General features: G+C 37.9%; 1 protein-coding gene across 2 annotated transcripts in view; it reads right to left on the bottom strand.

Annotated features, from left to right (window-relative positions):
- BBS9 (Bardet-Biedl syndrome 9) overlaps positions 1-19032 on the bottom strand; it is a 310207-nt gene that overhangs the window by 284138 nt on the left and 7037 nt on the right. For both annotated transcript variants that reach the window (XR_012763711.1, XM_075418656.1), the window contains one exon: positions 17841-17954. Coding sequence is in view for 1 of the 2 variants with exons in the window: in XM_075418656.1 (XP_075274771.1) it covers positions 17841-17954 (114 nt within the window). In the remaining variant the exon portion in view is untranslated. The remainder of the gene's footprint in view (positions 1-17840; positions 17955-19032) is intronic.

Genomic DNA, 19032 nt, shown 5'->3' with positions numbered 1-19032 from the left:
TAGGGCATAAACAGGACCACAGTCCTAGACTTCAGGAGAGCAGACATTAACCTCTTCAGGGATCTGCCTAGAATAATCTATTGGCATATGATCCTGGAGAGAAAAGGTCCAAGAGAGCTGGTCGAATATTCAAGGATCACCTCCAAGTTCAAGAACAGTGATAGAAGGTCGGTCTGTGGATGCCATTTACCTTGACTTTAGGAAGACTTTTCGTGCTACCTCCCATAGCGTCCCCATACATAAGCTGATGAAGTCCAGGCTGTAAGTGGACAATGAGGCGGACTGAAGATTGGTTAAATTACCAGGTCCAGAAGGCATGCTACCATTCATAGGGACCTCAACAGGCTGGAGAAGTAGGCAGACAGAAACGTCATGCAGTTCAAAAGGAAATGCAAAGTCCTACCCCAGGAAGGAATAACCACGAGCATCAGTACACACTGGGGGCCAACCAGCTGGAAAACAGCTCTGCAGAAGACCTGGGGTCCTTCTGGACAAATTATACCATAAGTCAACAATGCACCCTTACAGCAAAGGCAGCCAACAGTATCCCAGGCTGCACTAGCAATAGTATCACCAGCAAGTTGAAGGACGCAATCCTTTCCCTCTACTCAGCACTGGTGAGGCCACATGCAGAGTATGGGTCCAGCTCTGGGGCCCCTGGTACAAAAAAAAAACCCACCCCAAGGACATACCACAGCAAGTCGAGCAAATGGCCACAAAGATGATTAAGGAACTGGTACATCTTTCAGATGAGAAGCTAGAGAGCTGGGGCTGTTCAGCCTGGAGAAGAGATGGCTCAGGGGCAATCTCATCAATGGGAGAGAACGAACAAGAGGAAGGCAGACTCTTCTGTGGCACCCAGTTACTGGACAAGTGTCAACCAGAACAAATCATATCACATGAAATTCTATATGAACATTAAAAAGCTTGGGTTTTTTTTTTTACTGCGAAGGTCATCAACACTGGAGCTCACTGTCCAGAAATGTTGTGAAGTGTCCTTCCATGGACATATTCGAAACACAGTTGAACACAATCCTGAGCTACTTCTAGCTGAACCTGCTTGGGAAGTGGGATTCAGCTAGATGAAGTCCAGAGAAGAATCATTCAAATAAGGCATTTAAAGGCGGCATTCTATCTTTCATCTCTAATCAAGTCCAAGGCACTATGGTTAGATACGCATTCCTCTAGGCTGTGAAATTTCACAGGATTTAGTGCTATCACATACTCCTGATCAACAAACAGTGGAAGCCATTAGAGAAACTTGAGATGTCTTGCACTGGTATGCTAGTAATGTTAATGATACCCAGCTTCCACTTCCCAAGAGTTCCTGACATTATTATCACACTACTGATACAGTCTAGAAAAAGTATGTAGTCAGCTGTATAAGATTATGAGTAACTAGTAGAAGTACTGAGAAACTTGTACAAACATTGATAACTAGTAAAAGGTGCTAGCCCACTGATTGCTACCACAGTCACTTAGGTATAGTTATCAAAGTATAGTTATTGGCTACTAGAAATGACTAGTGGCATTTTTATTTGGCTTGCAAGAATAGTGCTTCATAATCCAGGTGTCCATGTGACCATGGTTATTCCACCTCTGTTACCTCAAAATCACATATGTTCACATTCAGCACTAAAAGGCTTACTGAAAACCCTCTCAACACTTCATATTAGCTAACTGTTCAGTTACACTTACTTTACACCATTATCAAGAATACAACCCTGTAAGTCTAGGTATAGAGAGTCTTCAACTCCCCTTTCAGTTTCTGATGAATTTTTCTATCATCAGCAGTATGCTACAGAAGACATCTGCATCTGTCTGCCCTATTTACAGAACCTTAACTTTCAATGTCTCACTTCAGTGGAACTCCCTGGCACCTGAAACCTGAAGACAAAGATTACAGATACCAGCCTGAAAAAACCTTTTTTAAAGGCACAGTAGTAAAACACATTTGTACTTTGTTTCCTAAGGCTCCTTATTTGTCATCTTATCTTCCTTAGAAAGAAATAGATAAAAGCCAGGAAAAACTCAAAAATTAAGATAATGCATAATTTAAACTGCCAAAAATTAGAACAGTAATTATGTTTACATTTTTGCCATGTTGCTATTCTACTGTTTTGAAAAGTTCTAAATATTGCTTATATACTAAATAATGCCCTTACCAATACAGAAGTCTTACAGATTTTGTAATAGAATCAAATTTCAGGTACTTCTGGTTATACTGATGGTAGTGAGAAAGCTATCTTTAAGACACTTTCTGACCGCAACCTTCAGGCTTTAAGCTTGTCTAAAATATACAGTTTAGTAGCTAATTTCTATTCTTCTACAGCAGACATAATTGATGTGCAGTGGTAATCTAGTAGACATATTACAATTCAAATAACAAAAAAGTAAAGGTCAGTATAGGTGTTACTGCTTAAGTTACAAGTAGTACTAGCTTCTGCTCTCATATATTATAATACCAATCTTATTCTTACCAAATTACATCATGAAAACAACGAACCAGAAATCCTATAGCACCTTCTGCAATATATAAAGCTGCATGTCATATTAGACATGGAAGCACTCATCTGTAACATTCATAATCCCTAATCATACACAAATATCATTGTTAAAATATCTTCTAAGAGTAGTGATATGATTGAATATGACATGACATAATATGACAAGTTCTTTAGAGCACTCCAATGATCTCCAAGTATATTGCAGTACTGAAACATACCATGTGAGGAAACAAATATGCATCAGGCACTTAAGACCAAATCAGTAATCAGTCTTTTTGCCTTTAAGAGCACAGCATCACTTCCTAATACACCTACCACTTTGTTCATCGTATTTGTGTTGTTCCTACTCACTAATTTCCAAATTTGGATTTTAACTACCTTGTACTAGTGGATCAAACTCCAATTATCCAAACTATTACATTTAAAGCATAATTAAAGAAAATTAAATTGTGTATGAACTCTTATTTCCCAGCTTTTTATAGGTAATCTTATTTCCTTTGGCCATTTGTTTTTAATGTGTAGCTAGTGAATGCAGTTTTTATGTTTCCCTTTAAGAAATGCAGTCTTCCAAGAAGTCAGTCAGAAATGTCCATTTCAGAAAAGCTTATTGCAGCCAGTTGGCTCTGCCAGTGACATATTTATAAAGTGAAAATATAATCCATAATGTTTTCTGCAGATCAGATGGAATCACTTAGCGTACTCTACATGGTTTCAGCAGCTTGTGCCTCAAGAGGAATGTCCCTCAGCCAGAAAGTGTTACTTCTAATCACAAGTCCAGCTACTGCTGTTTTGTAGTTTTGTTATTCTAGTATGATATGAATACATTTACATCACACTTTTAAACCACAACATATTTTTAGAACTAATGCAAAGCCAAAACGAGAGGCAGGTGGTAGCTCTTTGAAATAAGCTTCTAATTAAAGCTATTTTGGAGCTCAAGTTTTTTGCATGTTAATGATTTCCTCTACTCTGAGCCTCCCTTCTGGCACTAAATCATCTTCATAAGTACATTATGTAATCACAAGGCCTGAGCACCATGTGAAATTATGCAATGAAAACTACAGTATCAAATGGGATAAATTAGAAATCAGAGAAGGTGAAAGTTACAGATTTCAGGGGGACATCAGCAGGGAACTTCACTTCCTTCAATAGTAATCAAAAGCCTCATGTGGAAGGAGGCATGAATGAAATAAAATGAGATACCACGGAACCTAAGAGCCCTTTAATGATACATGGGAAATGTTTTCCTAACTCGACAAAAGCAAGCTAAATCCACAGTGCATTGACAAGTGAAGCAATGCACAGAAACTGTATTCCCAGACACTGGAACAGAAATTACTGTCCTGACTCGAAATTTTCCTTTCCCTTCATCATCAAAATTTTTCCCCCAAAATTTCTCTCAGTATAGAGAAGAAAGTCTCTTCCAGTTCAAACCCCTTTTGGAGAATTCAACGTGCTCCTAAGTGTAGCTCCTGAAGCAAACCAGATCTGGGTCAACTGTGAGAAAAGTACTTCAGGAATCACTTCTGACTAATGGAAAAACCATTTGAAAATATGTCAGGCAGTTCTTAAAACAATGTATGCCTAGTAAAAGGCAAGTCTTAGGTTACTTCCCTAACCCCAAGCAGGAAGCACATGTCAGTGTACATTCAGAAGGAGCTCTGAATAGACTAGCTTGGTGGTCTGGTGGTTGCTATTGCATTACTACAGAAGGGATCAAAGTTCAGAACTTCAGAACCAGTCATTCATTCTAGGCTAGAGGATCTGACAGCACCACCACAACACTAGAATACCCTGAACACACATAAAGGAAAGGAAATGCCCTGCATCATTCAGTGCTCATGCATGTACCCATCCCAAACAATGCAGGAACTGCACATATGTTCCAGCTGAGATTGACTAAGTGCTTTTCTGCTGGAATTGAAAAAATTCACTCCAACCAGAAAGAAATAAAAGCACAGAAGTGGATAAGACTTTAAGAGAAACTAAGGAAAGTGTTTAAGGAAAGCACTAAATCCTTATTCTACTGACGTTATCTTTAATTATTTTCTAACCCCTTCCAAACACTAAAGTATTGCAGTAAAACATATTCACAAGTCCCAAGACAAGGGAGATTCTGCAACAGCCCACTCTAAGAAGCCTCCCCGGTCAAGACACAGTAAAACACGCGGTCAGGACTGCCATGGCAAAAACAATCTTTTTGCTTCTCTCAGCCATCATACTGTATTCTACCTAACCTCTTTCAGATTTCTGCCTGCCATAAAGCATAAGAAGGATTAGATGGAAAGGGAATCTTGAACTATTAAAATATCTCCAAAGGCCAATCAGCCCTCACTCACACAATCAATCCTCTAGAGACCGGTGATATACTCCTTTATTCTTGATCCGACTCTTAACACGGAAAATGACATAGTTAAATTATGCAACTTGGGAATGATCCCTTTAAACCTCATATTGAGCTGAGGTGGTGGAAGGACCCTTAGGAAAAACACTAATATGGTTCAAAGGAGCACAAGACTCACATGCAGTACAGAGATCCGAAAGTATCATAGCTGCACCACCCAGCACATGAAAGTTTCCACTGAAACAAACCTGGTATTTGGCACTGTGTAGATGAGGTAAAGTCTCCTTTCCTAAACAGATTATAGTATGAAAAATTGTCTATTACAACCTTCATATTAAGCGAAGAATTTTTTCCACATTCAAAAGCAGATGTTTCTATCTAGTACAAGAAATAGTCTCAGGAAAAATGTTCAGGCAGCTGTGAAAGCAGTATCACACAAAGTTGTTATTTTTTCAATACAGCAAATTGATTATAGACAGTATAGATTGGGTCTTGAAAAAGAACATTAGCTGTGCATGGGAGAATGGCTGTATCCATAAATGTAGCCTGAACAATGATGATTCATTATGAAATGGTAGAATCCTTTCCTTAAATTCTGTTTCTTGCCTTAACTGAGCAACTACTTCTCATACCCTGACAACTGCAGAAACCTTCTTCGAAGTCCCTGCATTTATAGAGGCATTACACTACCAACATATGCTTTTTCTGAAGAAGGCAGAAAAAAAATTCTAGTCTATGAACCTCTCCCATGTCAAGCTGCCCTCACTTCAAGCTACACACCTACCACATTATATAAATATTATAAAACACCTTACTGAACTAGCAAATCTCCCACAAGTAAAAACCAAATAAAAGACAAGTACTGTTAGCAGTTGCCATTCCAAATCAATAGCCTTTGACTGAATAGTTACTTAAGGCACATGGATGTTTTTAATTAATGATGAATCAATAGCAGACCTTTCATCGAACTCAAATAAAGTTCAATATAGGCCCTATTTTGCAATATTTTAGGTACTTTCAAAAGTTATCAGTAGGATCATAAGTCACCATCACACAATAAATCTACCATCTGTAAAATTCCATTCAAGACAGACCTGCAAACTTATAACGAAACAAAAAAAAAAATCCCACTGCTAAACACCAGTGAAACTCCCCATCTTTTCTACTACTTCTCCATTTCCAGTCTCCTTAGTCTAAGAAGCTTCATAATTCCCAAGCACTTCCCAAAGCACTTTGATTCTTTACTAATTTTTTGAGAAAGAATTGTTGAAAATAGTTGCTGAAGAATGCTCTTAACAGAAGTCACATCCAAAGAATTCATTAAATGTAGTTTATAACAAAGTAACAGCCTGAAGCTTACAAAACCTCAGAGTTTACTTCACAGAATCTTAGGTGGAGCACCAACATCTCTTCAATAACCTGTTAAGATTAGAAATGAACAGCTTCATCAAATAACACACCAATAATACAGCCACCTCTCACATTCAGATCATTTGTCTATATATATCCTGACCAACACAAGGAAAGGACTAACTCTTACTTTGTGGTCAAATGAGTCAGTGAATTACATCTCTATCAAAAAAAAAAAATCACCATCCCTATTTGTTTCCTTCTTGGCAGTCTCAGAAAAGACACCATAGATTTAGCAAGCAGGAACAATTTGTTATCTTCTGTTTTAAGACTGTTGGAAGCACACTGCAAATACTCACATGATCTTATTACTTCGCCACTAATCTTGCAAAATATTGATTTCATACTTTTGAAGGTAAGCAAGATGACACACATTTTCATTCCAATCAATCATCACCCTAAAGAGCAGCAGCATACTTTTTTCCCCTGCTGTAATCCATCCTTGTCCATTTTATTCACTACAGTCGCCAAATACATTTGGGGGGGTATTCATATTTAGCTTTATTAAACCATGCTCATAACCAGACTCAGTCATGTTAAAAATGCAAACATTTAGCAAGGCTGCAGCTATTAGGCTTAAATAGCCTAACTCTTTAAGTTATAACACACTCATTTGATCTGACCTTACACAAGGCACAACAAAGCGGACAACCACCACAATGCATGGTGAAGTTACAGATTAATTTTGTGTAAAAAGGAAATTTTGAATCCAGTAACTCGAACTTTTTTGGTCTGCTAGACTTTTTTGTGCTGGATTCTTTTTCTACCACCCCTCCCAGAACTCCCCAGTTTCCCTTAAAACTTTGCCACTTGAAATGGCAGCAGTGCACAGGACCAGCCCTCAAACTTCCAGTAGGCAGAGGTTCTGCTACTTAGCAAGAGCTATTATTAATGTAGGCTCAAGTCTCATTGACCAAAGCTCACATTACCACCCAGCAGAAAACATGGCAGTCCCCCACAAAATCATATAAAATGAAGCCTACCAAAAATGTTTATTTTTCTACCTTCTTGAATTTCTAGTTATTTTGTGACACTTAAAAATCTTCTTCATCTGCATATGCATAGCTGTCCGAGTTTCCCAATGATAAACCTGTCAACAAGGACTAGAACAAGTTGTGACCAGGATAAACACCTACTGGATACCACAGAATTAGAATGCTCCTCATGTATCTGAAGTAAAATTACATTGTCACATTTTCAGCAATTTTCTTCTCCTCTTGCTAGTCTGCTTCCTCTCACTTCTGATACAGGAAAGCTGTATTCATTGTCTTTGCTTTGCATGCTTTTCTGTGCTTGGAGGATACACTCAAAGCTACTCACCACTACCTAAAGTCTCCAAGAAGATCTCTCCTGAATTACATAGTAGAGTGATTTCTAACAGGAATGGCTCGTACCAAACCTAATAACCCAAAGTACAACTAGTAGAAAGCACCATAGCCTGTACAAGATACATTTCACCCCTCTAAGAGCAACTAACAAGGGTTGGTGACCATCCAAAAAAATTTCCATACATTAGTGACTTTGTGATGGAATAGTCACAGATGAACACTAGAAAAATAAACAAAAGCTACATACACACATTTCTGAAAGACCCTTCGAGAAGACAAAAGAGACTGAATAGAAACTAAAACTGCATTCTTTTGGATGAAAAAATCTGGGGCAGCAAAGAAATCCGATAGAGAAATGCATCCAACATGAAATTCTGGAACACTTAAGAAAGTACATATGTAAATAATACAGCTATACATAGGTTTGAAGTAACAGAAAATTCATCATGCCAAACTATTTACTAGACAGGATAACAATATACACTGCATTTCTAAACTTTAGAGACAGCATCTCTAAACTTAAGTAAAACATCTGATATGATCTCAGACAATTGTCTCACAGGCAGGCAATAGCACTAAGAAGGAGAATCTGGGGATTAGAGTAGGATGATTAATGAAATATGAGTCAACAATATGTCATCAAAAAGACAAATGTAAGATTGGGTAATTATTAATACTCATGCACTATTAAAAGCATATGAGGTAATTATAGTTCTGCTTGGCACCCTGTGATTCTTGGAAGGAGTATTGCAGAAGCCATAATCCCACAAGCAAGACAAAATGTTTTATACTACCACTACACCACAACTGCACACATTTGGGTACCATACTTCATCTAAAGAAATTGGAAAAAGCATCATACCAAATCTATCAAAGTTTTGAAAAACAAGTCTTTTACTTATGTACACAACTGCTCCCAAAGTTACATATTTCTACAGTTGGGTTTACTTCATTTTAATTATAGTGCTTTGTTTAAATGAAATGCAGATTAAGTGACATACCTAGCAATTTATAACTGAAGCAAAGTTCTGGCATACTGAAAGGCAATGAGAGTTTTTATTTTTGTTAGGCTACGATCTTACTCAATGTTGTAAGAAGTTGAGGGAGCTGAAAGAAAGGGCACGGTAAGATTCAGAGAACATGTTCCTCAATTATTTTTCCATTCACATGTTCAATTTAGAAAAGAGGTTCTAACTCCATTATTTAAAAAAAAACCAAAAACACACCACTAACAGGTTTCCAAAGTTACATGAGAAACCATTTAGAGTTAGTCATCAGCAGATCTGTTCCATGAAAAAACTTGAAGACCAAGCCTTTAAAGTAATCTGTCCTTATCCAGAAGTAATTTAACAGGAAGGTAACAGTTAAACATTCTGTTCCTTAACAGAACTAGCCAATAAATCAAAGTCCAAATATATACTGCTGCTGTATTTAACATAGTCATAAGAATCATTTAACTTTACAGCATAAAACTTGGCTGATAATTTTTTTCTGACTAACACCTAATAAAATTCATTCTTGCAGAATTGTGGAAAAGTTAAGCACAGTCTACCCTTCTTATAAAGTTTCCTGTTACGAGGTTACATGTTTTACACATACGTTGTATTTCATTATTAAAAAAATTCCTCTGTATAGCACCTTCTTTGTTGTAACACTCAAACATACTTTGCCTCTAGGCCAGTGCTACAATAAAAGTAAAATGAATTCAGGGCCATTTGCTGAGAAAAAGATAGGTTCAAGGTACTTTCACACTTTTTTGCTTGTAACATTTTCATGTCAAAGCTGTGTTTTCTTTTTTCCTTCTCTTTGCTGTTTTATTATTTCCTTTTATTGGCACAGTATCCATTGAACGATTTCAAATAAAGCTGGCTTCCAGAATAGTTCACATTAAGGCATTAAGATTAAAAAATAAATTCTAAAACCTCTGCATTATTAGGGGGATCCAATTCTAAATCATTTATCAACTCATTTGAAGACATTATATAAAACCAGGATGAATTCAGTGATTATTTAGCTACTAGATAATGCAAGTATATTTTGTCGAACTGCACAAAATGGTAATATTGCTTTTGCAGTGAAAATAAAAAGCCATTATCTATGTGAACACCATGAAAAAATAACTCAGCAACTAAGAAAGCAAGGTTATTAAACTATGCTTTCTCTGTCATGAAGTAAAATCAGTATTCTATTCAAGAGTAACGCAATAGCTTGTGCGTCACACTGGTAAGCTATGAATACGCTGTTTCTTTAGTTCTTAAGTAGAAGGTGAAAATCTTAACATAAATTGAAAAAGAAAACTATAAGTTGACAATGTTCATACACCCACCTTAACATACCACTTCTGCCCTGGAGAACAATCACAGAACTCAACCGTTTACCTGGGAAAGGTCATCCTCCTCTTACAGCACGCCATCATTCACAGATTTCCCAAGCACTTCAGACAGTAGCTCAGGAAACTGCACTTCATACACAAGTCCTCAAAGTGCAGAATTTTAGTATTCACTCCTTATACACTGTTATTTGTTCATATATGAGCTACTATCTTGCCCACCATTCAGTCTAATTCACAACTGACCACAGGAAATTTATGTGATAATCCATAAAGCTACCTAAGCTTCAAGTAATAGTGGTTTTGTTTTTACTTCAAAGCATTTCTCCATTCTTTATAACATTTCAGCAGAAGTTTATTGCATACACTTTCGTCAAACATAAGTGACATCCGACTCCAGGCAAACAAGGCAAAGAATGAAACTGCGACCTAATCTGCACACTTTGTCAAAGCAGTAGCAGGGACGCTTTTACTATGTAAGACCATAATACTGTCATTTCTTATAACCCTGCTCCACATCAGTAAATCTCTCTAAGAACAGTCAGGCACAAGTAGTGTACTGACTCTTTCCCAAGATGTAGAAGGACTTAGGCTAATGGCTATAAGCCAGCTGAGTAGTAACCCATTCAACAGAGACTGGTAATGTAGGAACATGAGTGATTTTCCAAGTTAGTATCTTTCTCAGATTTGTCCAAGGGCAGGACAACACACCGTGTCTAAATACTCTGAATGTGAACAAGACAAAGTAAAAGCACAGGACAGTTTATTTCCAATTGCTGCAGGTACAAAATTAAGATATCTGCAGCACCAATTATCTAATCATCACATTAGAAAAAAGCTAGAAAAGTGAATTATGAAGTAATATGAATTTATTTATCCTGAGTTAAAAAACAGTTTTGTCTAATGCCCATAGCCTGCAAGTCTTCTACTGCACCAATATCCAATTTCATGTGATTCTTAAGTAAGCAGTTGATAATTATGTCTACTATCTCCGAGTGATTACCCACCTATAAGAAGTTTTAATATTACCACATGAGGATGGTTCACTTATTGTTTCATATAATTGAACAGTGGTAAATTAACCAAAATTTCTGCACAGCTAGAACAGATCCAATTCTGCATTGTTTTAATTAAAAGAACTAGACCCAAGAGAAATTCTACCACAGAGAACAGAAACTACACTATTTTGGTAGAACTGTAAACAAAAAATTAATGGAACAAACTATGATCAAATTATAAATCACAAAATTTAACAATGCTGGCTCAAAATCTAATTACTACATACTTAAAATCTCCTCACTTGTTTCAATAAACTTTTTTTTAACATTAAGATTAAACACTAAGTAGAATATTGCTTAAGACTTGACTATTTCTAGATTAATAGCAGATTTATGCCTGAAGAACTGGAGGTACACTGCTACATAAAGAAGAAAGAAAACGAATTCTTATCTAAGAAACTATATTCAATTCAGTTGATTCACTCCATTCCATGTTTTAACAGTCTGAAAATATGCAACTCATTTACCACAAGCCTTCTATCAGCAGTGACTTTCAATCAGCCAAAAGAAGTTCTAACATTTAGGGTTTACTAGCCCAGTACAACATTTTAAACTATTTTACACTCTTATTTATTTGTCCTCAAAAACCTTGATACTTCACAGAAGACATTCGAGAGATGCTACCCAGTATACAAATGAGAGTTCTAAGCCAGCACATCTCATGCTGTGTGTAGCACACACACTGTTGCAAAACCAGCACAGCTGCCTCCACACCACACAGCAACCACAGAAGCATAAGTACATCCTTGCTCGCACTAGAGAAACCCAAATCAGATCTTTGATAGACAGGGTAATAAGGAGAGAGCTTTGCTTTTGGGTGACCAAAGATTCTAAACAAGTCTAAGATGCTCAATGACTTCCCCACTTCTCCCCCAAACAAAAACATAAACCAGAGTTATGCAAACTATACTCTTGTACCACAAACTGATCAGGTTCTTTAACACAATCTTACCCAGTAACTTGGCTCGTGACAAATCTTCTAAAGACTCAGAATGACATACTACAGATGTGAAAACAGAAAAGACTTTCCAAGATACTGTAAACTATCAAACCTCACTATCATATAATGGAAGTTGAATTGATAATACAGCAATCTCTGGTGGCATAATGTATGACGCCCTAATAGTATAGCCTGACCTTATAAAAATTGTGATGAAACAGGTTATCTAAAGTGAAATCTGTGAGTTGAGTCCTCACCATAGGTAAGGGTGCAATACAGATCTTTCAAGTGTATGCTTTTTCACCTTAACTTTTTTTAAAAACATAAATCAAAAGAGTTTACAGCAGAATCACCTCAAGTTCTTTAAATTTTATATTTGAAGTAAATTATGAAGACTGTACAATCTGTTCATTACTTAAGGGCTGTGACATTTTGTGGCTAGGCACTGATGCTTGATTTAGATTTTCATCTTGATAGTTTTTTTCCATTTATTTTTTTAAACATTTCCTTTAGTTTTTTTAGGATTCTAGCTAAACATAAGGGATTTCCTTGCTATTTCCCACATCCCTGACCCTTTAACAGTTTTGCTGAAAGCAAGACTCAAGTTCATTTCACCTTTTTGTTAAAGTTCTACAACCAACAGAATACATTTTGTTTCAATCAATAAAACACTTAGCTATAGAGTTTTTTAGAAAGGGCTTTTGTGTTTTCTGTACTTTAAGTCTTGCAGTAAATACACCTGTTGAATCAGTTCAAGTATAAATACAGCTTTCGAGATTGCAGCCTGCTAAACAATAACTGTAATGAGAGGACCATCTAGTGGTGACAACCACAATTCACAGCCTCCTACTTTAAAGACAAACGCATACTGTTAATCTATGCAAGTCACTGGACAACTGCTCAGTCTTTGGGGTTTTTTATTACATAGCTTTAATAATTTCTTTAAGTTAAATTTCAGCCTTCTATGATGAGACTAAACGAGTTGATTGTCTTCATCTGTTCCTGTTTTGAGAACCATGTCAATTCTTCCACATGTGAAACTTGCTCTTAGCATCAAATCATTAATCTGAAGACACTACCAAGAATTAAGATGCTAACAACTAGGCTATAAAATAGGTTTGTTTACCTCAAGTCTCTCCTCAGAAATCTATAAAATCTTTTTTTTCAGTACAAGAGACCAAAAAATCACCAGGTGAGAAATTACAGTTGTACTCTGTATACTTCACACCTCCATCACATTTTAGCTGAACAGACATGCAGTTTAACAGACCAGATTACAACATAACAAGGGTCTAAGATTGCCACAAACTAGCAGGGACAGAAGAGCAACAACCTACATTGGAGGAAGCTGACAGAATGTGATATACATCTAGTGGTGTTTGTTTCTATATTTTGAACACGTCAAACAACATCAGAGACATTCTTCCCCAGCTACCAAAGTAGTAGAAGCTGTGAGAAATCCTTCTCCCTATGAAGCTGCAGAGTAGGCACGCAGAGAGGTTTATGTAAGCACACATTTAATTACAAACAGCTTAAGGAAGCTTAGTGGGGCTTCATAACCAAACCAAAACATAAAACAGTAGTAGAGCATTTGCTTCTAACAGCTCTTCTGCTTAATTTCTGAAAAGCTCTGTTAGCACTCCAAGTCAAACACTACTGAAGATGGTATCGGACAGAAAGGTTCAGGTCATAGTGGCACTGTTTAGGCCTGACTACTTTGTCCAGACAATGTATGCTTTACTAACAGCTACACCCTTAAAGGGGAGTAACAGACTGATGAAAGGGGAACATCCAGCCCAGAAGGCACTGGAAGCTGGATGATTGCTGAAGAAGCATGAAGTTAGCAAGAACCTAGGGTAACTATGAAAAAGGTAAGGGCAGCAAGGGGAGATCGCAACCACCGACTCAATTCATAACCAGAAAGACCGCACCCCCCCAGCTTGCAAGCATGTGTAGTTAAATAAACAAGGAATATAACTTTAAGACAAGTGTATAACACAATGAACTAATTAGACCATAAGGAGCAATTTCTTTGGTTTTGTAAGAGTATATAGTCCTTGTGACTCTGCTAAGCAGTGCGCTAGCTTTGTGGAGTTATCACCTAACACCCATATCTGCACAAATATGCAAAAAAGACAATACCTCTGCTCTGTGTTTACATTGGCATACCACACACCAGGTAAACAAATCCACTTCTGGGAAAACAAAGAAAAATTTCAGGCAATTTCTCCTTAGACAGGCATCCTAAAGACACTAAACTGCTTTGTAAATTAGAGAACTAGATTCTACTCCAATACAATCTAAACCAAACTTTAATACTATGAAAACTGAAAGTTTGGTCTGAAAACTGGAAGCCTGGTCTGAATAAATCTCTACCTCTTAATCCCCTGTAACGATCTAAAGGGAACTGCAGGATTTTCAGCAACTCAAAGAACCACTGGCTTGAAACAGAGTTCCCTTCCATACCTTTATGCATACCTTGCTGCCTTTTTATGGAACTGTTCCCAAACTTTAGTAGCAGTCACCCAGCCTCAAACTTCTGGTTCCAGCCTGTTTTATGCATCTCTTGCAACCCTACCTACCCCATCCCACGCTGTGGAAGGCTCTTGAGGACAAGAGAGCATGCTTGAACTCTTTCCCCACACATTTCTATACAAAGCAGGGAGCAGCAGTCTGGAAGAGGCAAGCCTCAGCCAGCTTCTTTGTTGTCCAACTTCCCTTTTTCGAAGGAAATTGAAACTTACTCCAAAGGAGTGAGTAGAGGCCAAAGGAGATGTGGAATGGGAAATGGAAACTGTGCTGACTTCACATCCGAATTTTCAAAATTGACTACGCAACCTCACAGCATCAAGAGACTAACAGAGCACTTGGCATCTCAGTTAAGGCCACAGCTGTAGTGGCCCACTAGACAGCACAAACTGCATCTGCATACAAGTAGAAATCACATTACAAATGATGATAGGAGAAATCTGAATGCCAAGAGGCAACTATTTTATCCGATGTAAGAATAAGCAGTAGTGAGCTGATCATTTTCAGCAGTATCCATTAATCGACAGGCAATGATTTGGAAACAGTCCAACAAGAAAGATACAGAGCATTAACTGGAACCCAAATAACTGTTCATCCCAAGAAAGGACAAAAAACCCTCAAGAATGTATTAGAGCACACCACAGTACAAACCGAAGTACACAATAAATCCTGTTTTTCTTTTGCCAGTGTTAACTGGTATGGTTGGGTAGAATGAGTTGCTTTACCACTGAAGGTATAGGATTAAAAGCTCCCTAAAAACAAAAAAGCATGATCTTCAGCAAGTGAAATATGAGCAAGACTGAGCAACTTCATAGATCAAGTGCCCTGTATCAACTCCTGCAGCATTCTTTGCTTCCTCAGGCAAAAGATTACGTTCCCTGGGGACTTATATCCACCCTCCTCCCCAACACTCCCACAGCATACTTTCCTTTCTGTTTAACTGCCATTCTCCTGTCCGCTTCAGTAGCTCTGTAAACATGACCTCTGAAGTGCCTCTTTCACCTTCACATTGTTTCAAGGATGCTTGAGTATAGCAATAAGATACATTAGTCACAGCAGTAACAGAAGGTAATAAATACAAAAACAACCCTCCCTGTGTTTTGTTAGTCCACTTCTAGAGTGTGGTGTAGAGGTCACTTAGCAAAGCAAGTTCACTGCTGCATTCTTACAGCACTGCCACCATCATGAATTAACCTCTGCAGAAGGCAAGAGAGTGTCAACAGATGCCTAGCAAGAATTCCAGAGTAGCCTGCGGAAGGCAGATAGTAAAAACCAAAATTTATTTATTTACTAACTAGTTTGAGTCTGCAGCCCAGAACGCCTGCCAAAGATACTCACAGATAGTATGGCAGGCCAGACCAGGACAGGCATCTGTTTACTAAAATTAACAATGCTCGATAGACCTCATTTCTGGTTCACTCTGGCTGGTCTTGCAAGATGGAAATAAAGTCACAATAGCATCTTTCATAAGCCTCAAGGAGAGAAGAGGGTATTAAAAGATTATACTTCAAAAACCTGAAATAGATTCACTGCATAAAGCTAGGGGCAAGATTAAAACCACATCCTTGACAAGAAATCTAATCAGACAGACCAGGAAAGCCACATAAAAAGGATATTCAGTGTAGGAAGTCTACAAGGACATTTTGCCCATTTTTGTGATCCTTCAATATATGCCTTAGTAGCCTGCTATCAGATAGCTGAACATTCACTATGATTTCTCCTAGATTTAGGTCTTCAATAGAAAGCTTTGTCTTATGATATGAACATGTATTTGTTACTAACACAAATCTCTGCCTTCCTTGTTTATTAACATTTTTGCCACCTCAAAACAACACTTGAGGTCATTCTTTTTGCACAGCAATAAACACACTAACATGAACTGGAACTGAGAATATGAGAAGAAAAAAGGAAGAGGAAAGCAGCTTAACGTTCTGGAACTGAAGTGCTACTAGAACACAAGTTAGCAGAACTTACCAGAGCTCCCTCTGCTGTTCTTGCCGCTTTGTCAGGATTGGCACTCATTTTGACCATCCTAGCTGTTGAAAAGCGTTTGGCTGGCTGAGTAGGTTCTGAGGCAAACATTACCTTCTGCCTCTCTAGTTTGCAAAGACATTGCCCATATTACATCACTGGCATGCCCCACAGCCCATGATAAGGTATGTAAGAGACAAGTCTGGCATCAAGATTGAGCTGGTGGTCAGACCTCTACTCAGATCTCCATGGTAAACACATACATCAAAAATCCAGAGTTTATTCTGGAGAACTGCATGGCAGTACATGGGTACTTTGTTTTATCGCTGAACCATTCCAGACACTCACAACTCAGAGCCTACAATCCCCTCAACACATCTGCTACTGCAATTCCACTACAGTATGTCAGGAAGCACACTATTCCCTCTTCTCAAATTTAGGAAACTTCATATTGTCTTTCCGCTGTTAACAGGAATATGCCCATGCCCTATACACATACACTCACCCCCCTCAAGATACTAACAGTATCTACACCTTCTCACCCATGCGAGTTGACCATTTTTCCACACTGATTGTGCCAAATTAGTAGGTGAAAATCTCCTCAGTGTGAATTTTGGTCAGCTGAATTTAATCACAGGGACAAGCTTGACAGAACTAAGGGATTGTCTGCATAAATTTGCCATATCAACTCAGAAGGCTTTCTGCCTTGGTAAAGTGATACTACTTTGCCAACAGTTTAGTGACACTACCTGTGTACATGACTACCACTCCAAATACTGTTGGGCAAGCTTTACTTCTGAAGAGAAAGAGCTGTCACATAAAGCAAACCTAAAGGCTTCCGAATTGGAACCCAAAAAAATCCATAATCATGTCAAGTTCAGAAAAAGACTGATAGATGTATATATTAAATTCATTCAAGACTACAAACACACCATAAATATTTTCCACTGTTATGTTTTTCCAATTACAATTTAATTTTTTTTTGTAAAGTCTGCATTACATATCTTTAAAGATACTCGATATGTTAGGTTCAGAGAATGAAGATGTTAACTGTTTTCTTTGTCCAGGATAAGCAAGTTGCATAAAAGCAAAACAGAATTAAAGCACAGAATAAAACAATTATTTTAGATGTCACAGTATTTTACAACAGAAGAGCCAGGGGTTTTATACTGTTATTTTAAAATCAATATTATCCTTGTAAATGCATATCCTGTTCAAGCTGTGAACAACTATTCTGTATTTAATATTCTTTACCTCATATTAACTTCAGTTATTTCCTACACGTATCAGATAAAAGATAACATCATTCATCGAAAGATGGTTTCCTCTAGACAGCAGCATCATGTTGCCTTTCAAAATCTGAGTTAATTCTCAACTGCTCACTTAAACAACTAATAATAAAAAATATGCAACAAGGAGCTTACCTTTCACACCACCAAATGGACCATAAGTCATATTACAAGCAGTTCTCTGCAGATTGTGCTCATACATCAATTTAATCTGATACTGGTTCCCATGTTCCACATTTCCCTGAGTTCCTACAAAAAACAAAGGGTATATATTTATATCTTTGATCCTTGCAATGTGGAAGAAGTAAAGGAGTATCAGTTTAAACAACCTGAAAAACTACAACTTACTCCTAGTGACTTTGAGATACGAAGGCTCACACTGCTGCTTTCTTTAAAAAAAAAAATACACTGAGCTACAAAAATTCCTAAAGGCCAGAACCAGAAATAAGGTCTCATGGTATTAAATATGGTACAAAGACTTAGCAAGAGGCTGAGATTTTATTACCGATATGTATTTCTTGTCATGTCAGGCACACCTCTAAGACCAGAAGAAAAGCCTGCTCAGAGGGGAATTCTTATAGTTCTCCAGTTATTCGGTGAATTCTCTCTTTGGAGATATTCAAGACCTGCCTGGACAAGGCCCTGTGCAGCCTGCTCTAGATGACCCTGCTTCAGCAGGGGGGTTGGACTAGATGATCCACAGAGGTCCCTTCCAACCCCTGCCATTCTGTGAATATGCTATATCCAACAGTCAGCCTCAGCTGTAATAGTCCGACTCAAATTAAGCTGTAGCTAGTCATTAGCTATAATTTCATAAAGCTATGCTTAGGGTACATTTATCATTTGCCTTTACTCTGTCTGAAATCCAATGCAGTGACCAAAAATGCAAAGATAAGGGACAAATACATGGTTACAAAAAAAAAAATTGCTTATAAATATCTGAAGGGTGGGTGTCAGGAGGATGGGGACAAGCTCTTTTCAGTGGTGCCCAGAGGCAGAACAAGGGGCAATGGGCACAAACTGAGGCACAGGAAGTTCCGTCTGAACATGAGGAAGAACTTCTTCCCTCTGAGGGTGACGGAGCACTGGCACAGGCTGCCCAGGGAGGCTGTGGAGTCTCCTTCTCTGGAGATATTCAAGACCCGCCTGGACAAGGTCCTGTGCAGCCTGCTGTAGGTGACCCTGCTTCAGCAGGAGGGTTGGACTAGATGACCCACAGAGGTCCCTTCCAACCCCTACTATTCTGTGATTCTGTGATATACTTCACATTTTCTGAAAAGGCCTGCATGAACTTTAATTTCCTGACTCCTTCAGGGAACTAGCAGAA

This window comes from Opisthocomus hoazin, chromosome 4 (genome assembly GCF_030867145.1).
Source record: "Opisthocomus hoazin isolate bOpiHoa1 chromosome 4, bOpiHoa1.hap1, whole genome shotgun sequence".
Classification (NCBI taxonomy): Eukaryota; Metazoa; Chordata; class Aves; order Opisthocomiformes; family Opisthocomidae; genus Opisthocomus; species Opisthocomus hoazin.
Note: the sequence above shows the minus strand (reverse complement) of the source record. Positions and strands in the feature narration are given on the sequence as shown.